At 35.5% G+C, this 12579-nt stretch overlaps 1 protein-coding gene across 2 annotated transcripts in view; it reads right to left on the bottom strand.

Moving 5' to 3' along the window:
- Window positions 1-12579, bottom strand: part of ZDHHC17 (zinc finger DHHC-type palmitoyltransferase 17) — a 99821-nt gene that overhangs the window by 39631 nt on the left and 47611 nt on the right. For both annotated transcript variants that reach the window (XM_027967158.3, XM_042246542.2), the window contains exons 4-7: window positions 8674-8751; window positions 7956-8100; window positions 2860-2924; window positions 2048-2210 (exon numbers count right to left, since the gene is read on the bottom strand). In XM_027967158.3, coding sequence (XP_027822959.1) covers window positions 2048-2210; window positions 2860-2924; window positions 7956-8100; window positions 8674-8751 — 451 coding nt within the window. The remainder of the gene's footprint in view (window positions 1-2047; window positions 2211-2859; window positions 2925-7955; window positions 8101-8673; window positions 8752-12579) is intronic.

Genomic DNA, 12579 nt, shown 5'->3' with positions numbered 1-12579 from the left:
AGTGAAAGCGTTAGTCACTCGGTCATGTCTGACTCTTTGTGACCCCGTGGATGGCAGCCCACCAGTCTCCCGCACTGGCAGTCAGACTCTTAATCACTGAGCTGCCTGGGAAGCCAAAAGCTTATCAAAGTTTATACAATGGTTAATTTTGAGTACAAGATGAAAGGACATTAAACTTACAAACCACATCTCAAATACTTAAAAGTTCATGACTGAAGTTCAGGAAAAGTTATCTAAACTTTTATATGCTAAGAAAAGATCATTTTAAATGCTCTGAAAATACATACTACTAGTTCCACATTATAAAACTGTGCCGTCACTTTGTCATAATTCTTTGGTTCTACTGTAATTTCAACATATCTATATGATTCTTGCAAAGTCTGTGGACATACACTATTTGCCATAGTGAAACTGGTTAAAATATAACACTAAATACTGGAAATATATTCCTGAGGCATGACTCACTTTAGGAATGGCTATCCAGTAGCTAAGAGAAGAAAAATCACACTCTAAAGCAATTCAGATCATAAAACATAAGGTCATCTCGTTAATTCTTTCTCATAGGGACACTGGTTAGGGTTAGTCAAACTCCTCCCTTGTTTTTCTTCAGGCCTTGGCATCAGCCTAATTTACTGATTACAATGTTATGAATTTTTCAGAACTTCCTACTTTAGAATGTTTGGAAAAGCAAAAATTTCTCTCTATGATTTCAGAAGTGGCAGAGAAGTATGCCACCACAGTCATGAAAACCAGCCTAGGGGTGAAGCTCAAGACAAGAATCTTCATTCAGTCAACAAAATTTAAAGGAGTGCTCATCACACGTCAGACATGAGGGTAAATTGACTGTCCTCTTTCCATAAATATACCAGCAGGTAACTAGACCATTCTGATCACTTTGGGTAGAGACAAAAAGACTTGAAATTGAAAAAAGGTAAAAGAAAATACATGCTTTTCTCAATTTCTTAGTGTTTCCAATAAGATATTTGATATTAACTTTTAACTAAGTACTTTCAGTTAGAGACTCATTTCTAAAAATTGGTTGTAACCGTAAATAAATTAGTCTAAGCTATTTTATTTTAGTAGTTTAATCTTCTCAGAGTAATCAAACAGAGAAAGAACTATTCACTGCTACATAGAAAGATGCCCTGATCCAGCAGGAGATAACCAACTTTTTGATTGCCATTTTAGATTATTATGCATTTCAAATTCCTTTAATATTTAAATAGCATATATTCCTTAGAAATTTAAGAGGCATGACTAAGAAAATACTATGGCTTATAGTCAAAATTAAACAACATTTCTTAATAAGTACAAAGTTATTTAAGAAGGCACATTATTAAAAGATGTTTAAAATTTTAAAGTCATTTCACAGAAAAAGTCTGTTGCTAAAAGACAAGTTTTAACACTGAGAATGGTTAACCAAAATTTAAGATTATCAACAGAATTTTCCTGCAGGTATTCATAAAAATGTCTATAAATTTCTAAAATGCTCAGAGTGTAAATGTTAACATTTTGTATTTTGGGGGTACATTTTTCTTGGATTACTCTAGCATTTAGGGGAGAGAAATTCTCCTACAAATATCACAGAGGTGATTATCAAATGTAAAGGTCTTGACCTTTATAAAAATAAGATAATTAATGACCAAGTCAAGAAATTACTCAAAGTTATTATGCATACTTGGGATAAAAATCTGTGATTCTCTGCAATGATATTATTTACTTAGGTTACGTGGTGCCACATGTGGGATCTTAGTGCAATAATCTTCTTAAAGAAATCAGAAAACTATCTATTCAGCTATAAAGAGATAAAAGTCAGTAAGAATTCACTAATGAAAAGGTCACCAAAATCTGAAAAATACTTCAATACTAAAAGACGAAAATAAATAAATTAGTTTTTCAAAACAAATTCTTGCATGGAAGCAAAGGGTTGAGAGTAAGTAAGTTTCTTCCACCTCTGACAGTCTATTAAAAAACCTAAGTTTTATTAAAGAATTCCAATCTTGGTAATCACATTTCACAAAGCACAATCAATAAAGGCTATTTTTACCTTGATATTCTGGGCATCAACATTAGCTCCAGCTTCCAGAAGAAGACTAATGACTGTGGTATTCCCTGCTAGTACTGCCCAATGCAGAGCAGTGTTTTTGTGATACTTGTCACCAAGGTTAACTGAAACATTGAATGTTAAAAGCAATCTAGTTGGATCCACACTGAAAAGGAAAAAAAAACACAACAACAACAACAACCCTAATTTCAATTATAGAAATCATTACAGACACTAAACTGATTGTGGTTATATTCCATCTTGGAACACTTCTATTCTAACCTATTTTCGACAACTTTATAATGAGTAATGAGACAACATTTTTAACATGAAGAATTAAGTATGTTCTACATCACAGAACGTAAAGTAAACTAGTTCCAAGAGAGAGCACACTTGGTCCTAATGTTTATATTCTACATCATGGAGTTAATGTCATTAGTATTTAAATACTTAAACAATTAAAATTTTAAATTTAAATCTAGATTGTTCCAAAAATGATTTAAGGCAACTTATTAATGTTAAACTTGCCAATATGCCAGTCATATAAAAAATGAGTTATACTTTTAATAAGAAGGTAGCATCTTCCATTCTTGGAAACTGCTTAAGACTACCTTAAGGGCACTACAATTGCCAACATAAAGGTAAACATAAAGACTCAAAATACCCAAAAGGATAATCTGTGTTATATACTACATATTCATGGTAAGAATTTTAAATACTAATAAGTATAACATTAATTGCTTTTTCTCATCACTTGTTTTACATTTTATCATGCTGAAAATGATCTGAATAAGTATTTCATAATGGTTACATACCTATGTGTTCTATAAGCTGCCCACATTAAAGGCGTCATCCCATTCTGATCCATCATATCTACATCCTGATAGAGTAAAAAGTCAGACAGTAAAAATGTCTAAGTCCCTACCACATGTACTTAGAAAAACGTAATTTACACATCACAAAAGAAGCCGACATGAGGACACCACTCAGTCAAGGTTGATTTATGAAACTTTTCCTTTCTTAACTTTAAAGTAAAACTATTCAATATTTATTAATATTAAATATTCAAATTAATATGGATATGTGTTACTTATTTATAAATAAAAACATGTATTTAATATTTAATTAACTTCTATTTATAGTTTTCTCTTTTAAGATGCTTCACTCAGCCTTTTAAAGATCTTGACCTACCCTTGATCTTTCACCCACAATGGACAGATTAAATAAATGACTTCTGTCTCTGAAAAACTTATTTATATTAATTCATGATATGAGGGAATAATAAAACCCTGTTTATTTCTAGACATTTTAAAACACAGAATAAATTCAATAAATTTTAAAAGAGTCAAATGTTCTGAATCTACTAAAATTTACTGAATTTGTTCCTTGTTTTAAAATGCTTCTTATCACTATATCACTATGCATAAATATTTTTAGAATTAACTATCTAGACAAAGTCTGTGGTGAAAAAGCAAGGTAATAAAGCAATCCTTTGTCTTAGTCCCTACCATTTTCATTTTTTAAAAACTCATTATTTATTGTGCTTTTTACTCCCACATACTTAAAATAAAAAACCTGAATTGGCACTTTTTGATTTTTCAGTTTCAGGCATTATCCTCAACATCCATATTTTACACAACCTCAGCATGTAAAATGGCATGTTCTCTCTCTTCTCACTGGCCCATCACAGGCATGCACCTTTCCTAGTCCTTCCTCTGAAGAGATAATAATTCAGGTTCTGTAAATATTTGATGCTTACATTATTATAAATATATATGAATACTATTCCCAACAAAGTTATGTAGAAACCATGATTACTTTTTCTCTCCTACCCAGCTTTTTGCTTTCCTTGGTACTCTATTTTTTTCTCCCTTTTGCTTAATTTTTTTTTTTCTTTTTAGCAAATTAGAATTAAAACTACAACCTATTCAACCCAAACTCTTCTCAAGTTATCTAAAGCTTCTTTTAAGACATGCTAATGTATCAGAGACTCTATTCATTTCACTTCCCTAAAATTCTTTCTTGACCCACTCCAGCAATCAATTTGGCTTGATTCTGCTATGTACCTGAGGCATCTGTCTCATTAACTAGAACAGGACTTCTTTAAAGATCAAAATTGTTTTAAAATCATCTTTGTATCTACTTTTCGGGGCACGGAGAATAATCAAAAACCATCTGTTAAATGAAAAGACAAGTTTATCTATCTACTCTTCTAGGCTTGGGAAAGGCATGGGTGTTAGAACAAGACAGACATGATTTTGAATTCCTAGCTCCATCACTTACTAACTGTAAAATTGGCAAAATTACTATAATTCTCTGAACCTCAGCTTTCCCATCTACAAATGTGAATACAAATAATGGCTTCATAAGATCCCTGATGATTAAATGGAATGATGTGTGTAAGGCAACCTAATCCTATAACAGACATTCAATAAAAATTGTTTCCCCTTCATCCCGTCCCCATCTCCTATTCCTGGACTACATCAAACCTGCAGATGTTATCCAACATATGCTGTCTAATCCACCGCCCAGCGGAGAGAACGTAGTCATAGTGCGTGCACTGTTAGAACGCTTCATAACTCTACGTGCAGTTCTCTGCAAGCCACTCTCACTGATGGGAGTATGTCTCCAACGTCCAAATATATTGAGGTAAAGAGAAAAAGAGCCGAGACAAATGATAACATATCCTCCTTGGACATCACTAATTTTAGTCTGTCTCATGAAAACTATAGTTAAATGTTGTGCCTTATCACTACAAATTCATTTCTAAATTTATTCTAGGTGTTGTTGGGAATATTTCATGTAACCTCACTCAATATTTACATTATACATGTTGTTTTTTCCCAATAAAAATCTTAAAAAAAACTTCTCTGAAGAAATGACAAACTTCCTTGTTTCTTACATGAGAGCTGAGCACTGTCACTTATCTTACTTACTTCCTTCACTGCCCTGGTTTCAAGAAAGCTCAACTAAATCTGATGCCCAATTAAAACAAACATGTAAATTCTCATGCTGAAGTATCTTCTTCATTCTTAGTCGTAAGCCTCTGCAGTATCGTTTTTAAAAAGTGACAGTATTAAAAATGCTAATAAATAAAAAATGTGAAACTATGCCACACCTCTAGAGTACTAAAAGAAAAATGAAAATCAACCTTTTCTCTCTTTGGGTCAGGATTTAAAACTTGGTACTTCTTTTCCAAGTTCAGCCTGGACGTATGAGTATTCTCTATTAGGAAGAATTAACAAGCCCAGATCAAAAGGTTATGGGAATTCCATGATCAACAGGGCTCCATTACTTAGCATTTTCCCCTGAAAATCATTCAAAAGACTTGGTAGTGAGCACTGAGTATATTTACCAGTATAACTAAGATGAAACGATTGTGATGAGTGGAATGACAGACCGAATGGAGATGCTATATGTTCTAAGAATGTCAGTTTGGCACAATTAATAAAAAATGGGGGGTGGGCGTGGGAAAAGGCTGAAAAGAAAGCATGATGAGTGTCTACCCTGTAATAGCTAGGAGCCAAAGAGTATTATTTAGAGCCGAAAAATCAAGTTATATTTATCAGAACAAAGTTAACAGTAAGAAAAACAGTACCACTGACTGATGACAAAATAAGGCGGAGAAGAATAAGAAGGAATTAGAAATACAATAATTTTATTACTGCTTATAATTGGGAACTAATCAGAACTAATCAAAATTGAGCAAACATCTGATTAAAGTGAGAGGGAAAAGGAGAGCAAACTGTGTGACTGAGAAAAGAAATACCAAGCAGGAGAAGAGCAGGCACAAAAGCCTTATGACAAAACTTATCACAGCTGTTCAGCAAACTGCAAGACAGGTGTGGTAAAAGCAGTGAGGGAGGGAGAGAGGACAGAAGATGAGACCACAGGTTTCCAGGGCTGACCACACGCAGTTCAATAGGCCAGAGAAGGACTCTGGAACCCACTCAAAGTACAATGGAATGCACATTAGAGGGGTTTCTTTCTATAATATTTTAGCATATACATTGACAAATTCTGGAAAAATATATAGTAAACCATTAGAGGAAGAGATCTCAGTGGGGGTGAGGAAGTAAAGGAAGGTGAGATTTCATTCTCTAAGCCATACTTTTCTATTATGTTTGAATACTTTACAGTAAGTATGTTACTTTTATAAGCAGGAAAAAAAATTACTCATGAAAAAGAAAACGAATTATCTGTCAGACACTCATTAACATCATCATGTATTTACTGCACAGAAGTTACTGTGACAAAAAACTCTATCCTTTAAGAATTTTATAGCCTACATACTATGCCAGAGTTAAAATGATTACACCTCAAAAATCAATAAATTAACAAAAAGAGTCAAAACTTTACTCCACTATTCCTACCCACTTAAAAACGGGAAGGAAAAAGGTGACCATGCATCGTAAACTTATGTCTGCAATAGAGAAGGCCACGGAAGACCATGTCATGTGCAACAGCGCCATCTACTGCTCTTGTCCCCAGTCGAGAAGGAGCTGCAGGAGAGCAAAAGTGATCCCTCCTGGTAGCTGGTCTCCAAAGGCAGCTTCCAGTAAACCTCCTCTTAGGGTGTGCAAACCTCTGTGTTCCCACAATGAACACAGGTTGGCCCTGTTACTTGGTTTAATTGACAGAATTGGGCAGAAATGTTGCCATGCTGGTTCAAAACCTTTAAAAAGTCAGGCAGCTTCTGCTTTTGCTCTCTGGGGAGCTCTGCACCACCAAGTTTCCCTGCTAGAGAGAGCGCATGGAGGGGTATTGTGGAGAAGGAGAAATTCTGGGACTGCATGGAGAGAAAGAGAGAGGCCTAGCTGTCTGGTATCCCAAGTGAGCCCAGCCTTCTGGCCATTCCTATCAAGATACAAGGTATGCAAGTGAGCCATTCTCCAGCCCAGCAGAGCCCATATATATGTCCCCGCTGCCATCATCACAAGAAGAACCACCCAGCCAAGCCCAGTTAACCCAGAGAACTGTGAAATATAATGGTGGGTGCTGTTCTAAAACCATCAGACTTAGGGGGTAGTTTTTAACACAGCAACAGATGATAAAACTCCTCCTTTCAACAATTAACCAGCCTCAGCCTCCTTTTCTTAACAATAGTGTACAACACAGTCATCACTGACTGCCGCTGTCAACAGCAAACACCTCAAAGGATTCATAAAATAAATGCTATTCAAATCCTGAATCTAATGTTTTACATTAAAATAACAAATATATTTTAACAACACCGAATTAAAATCATTTATCTTACTTTTATGATAAGATCCTTAGCTAAAAAAACTAATGTTTAAGTACAACTAGAAAAAAATCTCATGAAAGAAAAATTAAGTGATATAACTTTTAACAGAAAACAGTTGCTATTAGAAAATCATGGTACACATAAACTGATAATATTTAATATGATTATAGTCACTACATATTCAGGAGTAATTAGGAAGAACCTCTTAAATCATGAGAATTCTTCTGACATGTAAGCAGCAGTATTTTATACATCAGAAACAGAGAAAATGAGAGAGGAATGTATTCCCCTTGAGAGGGACTTAATATAGAAAACAACCAGTAATATGTTCAAAACAGTTTACATGAATTCAGATAATATGTTCAAAGGGTATAATTAAGGGGAAAAAAACAGACAACCTAAATTGTCCCCCTTACTTTCTGGAATTCATGTCCACCACTACTGGAAATAAAAAACCCAACTTAACGAATCACTATCTGGATCATAACTGGTTTTTGTATTTTTATGTTAACTACAATAAACAGCTCATTTATTTACTCTCTTCATTCATCAGAAAGTACTATTTTAACATCACTAGACTGTTACACTTCTCAACACCAATGATCTTAGGTATTCAAACCATGAAGCAAGTTTGATTAAAATCTACCCCATTGTGATTTTTTTTACCTGTCCTTTTGCTATGAGATAAGCAACAATTGAGGTATGTCCAAACTGAGCAGCCAAATGAATACAGCTACATCCTTCTCCATCAATTAACGAAGGATCTGCACCATATTTCATTAGTTGCACAACCATAGACAGATGGCCTTGTCTAAAACACAAAAGAATAAACACTTACATAGATAAAGCTATTTCCAACAGGAAACTCTGGAATGATCTTTTTTAAAAATAGGGTAATGGTAGAAGAGATAAGAAAAACCTTATTTTATGTTATTTTAAAACAAATATACGTCAGGACACATTTAGGATTTTATGTTCTTAAGTCTTAACTGGTATAAAAGTCTCTGAAAATTTATACTCATAAATATGCATACTCTTTAAATATGTATTAAATAGTTACCATATTCTATTAATCCTATTCCAATATGACCTTAATTGTCCCATGAACTAGATACTTCTTTCACTATAAACATATATAGACTGCAAAAGTATTCCAAAATTTAACCCCATCTTAAAATTAACTGGATTAACATCAGCATGGTTAATTCCTAAAGGACACTTCGGACAATAAACTTTGCTTTCAACACAAGTGACCCTGGACAGCAATAAGTGAGCACATTATTGATATTAGCTACCAGCACAACAAGTTCTCCCATTCATTTCAGCATATCATTCTTTTAAAAAGTTGCTAAAAGAGGAAAAAAGTCCAGAAGTAAATGTAAACCTTGTGGCCCAGTGCAATGGGGTTGAATTTAGGTCTCCTCCAAGTTGATCCACAATAGCACCTTTCGAAATATAGTATCTATAAGACAAAATTTTAAATAATTGAGACAATTTCCATGTTCAATTTTAAGAAATTATACAAAAAGTAAAGAAATAATTCTTTATTTTAGGTCTCATGCTAGTTCACGCCTCTGACAATAAACAGTCTTCTGCGAGGTTTTAAAATACATTAGAAGAACTTTACATGAAATGTATCTGTCTTGTTTGTTTCAGAAGTAAAAGGAAAACAATGTTTTTAATTACAAAAAAGAACAGCAAAGCCAAACCACCATCATATAAGCAAGCAAGCAGTCCGAGCCACAAGATTTGGATCCTACAGCAGGATCAGGCGGCAGTCTGGGAAGCACAGCAGTTGTAGAGCAGGCCAGACGCTTGACCCACCATGGGCAGAAGCTCAGTTTTACCTTCCTCACAAGATTACTGTGGGTTAAATCAAACAGTATATGTGAAGGAGTTTTCTAAACTGTGAAGTGTAACACAGAGGTTTTTCATGATGCCTTATTTGTGATGCTTTTAAAGTTATGCTGCTTTAAAAAGAAAGAGCACCCTCATTGCTCACCAAATTAAATGTTGTAACATCTTGATATTCTCTGAAATGAACAGGACCTAGCTGTTTATATAATGCTTGCTTTCAAACTGATTAATGCAATGAATCTTGAATACAAATGATTTCAAGGCATTTGATGGCAAGTATTTGACAGGGGTTCTTTAAGCTGTTCTAAGCGATTACTCTTCCAGGTCACTAATGCATTCACTCTTAAAGCTCACAGTCCTACACATCTAATACATTCATACTTATGAGCCTGATTCAGAAATTTCCTTCTTTGTATACTTAAGTTGGTGCTTTTAAGGCATTATGCAATGATGGGCCCAATTCCACTCTTATCATATAGAATAGCTTGAAGTGACTTAAAAGTATTTCCAGACTAACATATTTTCAGCCCAAAATATCAGACAGTCTGAACACAAATATTCAAATACTCCTAAACTGTTTCTTGAGATACTCAGCAGACTTCAACGTAATAATTAAAAATGGGTTTTTTGAGCCCAACGAGAAGTACAGCACTGCCAAAGAACTGCTTTGACAGGAAATATTTTCTTAAAAATTCCAACTAGAGAGGTTTTTTAAAAGCAATTTTATTGCCTTCTCTATAGTTAATATAGCTGTATCCCTGAGAGGTATTTTTACTCACATTTCAAATTCATGCTAGGACTATGGCAAAGAGTGATTTCCCAAGTTCTAGAGTACAACTTTTTTTTTCACAAGGATAGGGGAACTTTTTTTCTGCATGCTAATAACTTCTATCATCTTTTTCATTGTGTAAACTTCTGGAAGAAAAACACCATATTTTTCTGTTATTCTTTGTAGCTTGAAGATCTTTGTTCAAAGCTCCAAAATTCTGAAATCTTATAATTATTACTGTTAAACCTAAGCCTCCTTGCAATACTATAAGAAGGTTATTATCAAGATATGTATTTCCAGGCACTAATGATCTCTAGGTTTGAGAAGAGAGTATCAGTGAACAAGAGATAGCAACAGATATCTGAAAGAGAAAAAGCAAAGAGCTAAAACCCAAATGTCTTCAGAAACACCAATGAGAAGCAAACCAGAATATGTTTTAAAACCCTAGAAAGGTTAAGGGATTAAAGGCAAGAGTTACAACAAAAGGAAGAGGCAAGAAGCTGGACTGTAAACAGAAACAGCGGTTCCAAGTCAATGTAAGTTGCTGAAAAATTGTTGTTTTCCAACTTATATTCTCACCGAAAGTAATTATTTATTTAGCATCACCATAGGCATTTTGCAGAGAAGGCAATGGCACCCCACTTCAGTGCTCTTTCCTGGAGAATTCCATGGACAGAGGAGCCTGGTGGGCTGCAGTCCGTGAGGTCACACAGAGTCGGACATGACTGAAGCGACTCAGCAGCAGCACCAGCAGGCATTTTGGGCTTTCCTGGTGGCTCAGACAGTAAAGATCTGTCTGCAATGCAGAAGACCCAGATCTGATCCCTAGGTTAGGAAGACGCCTGGAGGAGGAAATGGCAGCCCACTCCAGTATTCTTGTCTAGAGAATTCCATGGACAGAGGAGCCTGGCAGGCTACAGCCAACGGAGCTGCAAAGAGGGGGACACAACTGAGCAACTAACACAGACACACACAGGCATTTTAGTGACATGGAAGCAATCAGCCAGCCAACAAGACTATACTAGTTTTCTTTGTGTGATGTATTCTTAAAATGCGACTATTCAAATTTTCAATATTACAGTGATAACTGAAGTGAAGTGATAACTGAAACTCTATTAAAATTAGACTGATTCTAGTGTCCTTAAACTTCTCATGCTCCTACTGATCTTAACATGCAGCCATTCAGTATTTGCCAAAAGGTGTATTCAGCGCATCTTTACCAGAGAAGTTTAGGGACTCGAGGAATTACATCACAGAAACACAGGAGACACTGAAAATGCAGCAATGAAAGTTTACATGCTGAAGGGACATTTGGGAGGTTCCTGCTGTGAACTCTCTAAGTTCCACAACTTCTAATCAGGTCTGTTATGTCTCTCCTAAGTATGAACGGTCAAACATGATCAGATAATTGAAGAAAACTGCAAATATGGAAGGAGACCAAAGTAAACAGAAGCTCCAAATAAATAATACACAGAGAAGAAAACCTTAAAAAAGAGACTGCTGCTGGGAAAGACTGAAGGCAGGAGGAGAAGGGGATGACAGAGGACGAAATGGTTGGATGGCGCCACTGACTCGATGGACACGAATCTGAGCGAGCTCCAGGAGATGGTGAAGGACAGGGAAGCCTGCTGTGCTGCAGTCCACAGAGTCACAAAGAATTGCACACGACTGAGCGACTGAGCAACAAATGATTAATATCCCCCCCAAAATAAAATATGATACTTCTGATGTAAGAACAAAACATTTTTTTAAAGTGGGGTGAGAGGTAGAGATCAACAAAGAATGCTCCAAATTGAAAACACAATAGATAAAATTAGAAATTCAAAAGAAGGATTAGAAGATAAACTTAAAAATCTCCCCAAAATACAACAGCTATTAAAGGACCATATCAATGTACACTGATGTAAACTTTCACAAAGTGGAGGATAGAGAATAAAAACTTACATGTTGCCAGACAAGAGTAAGCCACACACACAGGGTATTCTCAGAATTTACAAGCTGCACGTTTTTTAACAAAGCCCCATACTCATTACCAACACCTTGACTTGAAATCAAACTGAAATCAGAGACTCTAAGCATTATCATCTGTTGTTAATGAAGAATCTTGAGGTAACAGGAGACTGCTAAAGGCAAAAACCTGCACTAAACCTTCCTAGTTCATTTTATCTGGATAAAGTTTAAGGAACAGTTCAAAGACTTCCACTTGAAAACCTTAGAAATATGAGAAATCCAGGTTAGGTGAAGGTCTCCTCCTTTCCAAATTATACTTACTTTAATCTTATCATCATGACAGTGACCCAACTACTTTGCTTGCAGTAAGTTTCTTTAACACGTCCTGATGGAACGTAAGACACTTCTCCATTGGTCTCTGGTGCTCCCTGTGTCTTGCTGAGCATACGAGAAGACTGCAAGGTCCTAACCACTCTTCACATAAGACGTTTCTGAGAGCTGTGTGTGCATCAAGCAACCTTGAGGATGAGGTAATGTCTCCCTCTGGAACAAAAACCTTGCTTCCTGCTGCTGCTAAGTCGCTTCAGTCATGTCCGACTCTGTGTGACCCCACAGACAGCAGCCCACTAGGCTCCTCTATCCCTGGGATTCCCCAGGCAAGAACAATGGAGTGGGTTGCCATTTCCTTCTCCAGTGCATGAAAGTGAAAAGTGA

The sequence above is a fragment of the Ovis aries genome, chromosome 3, assembly GCF_016772045.2.
Source record: "Ovis aries strain OAR_USU_Benz2616 breed Rambouillet chromosome 3, ARS-UI_Ramb_v3.0, whole genome shotgun sequence".
Taxonomy (NCBI): domain Eukaryota; kingdom Metazoa; phylum Chordata; class Mammalia; order Artiodactyla; family Bovidae; genus Ovis; species Ovis aries.
Note: the sequence above shows the minus strand (reverse complement) of the source record. Positions and strands in the feature narration are given on the sequence as shown.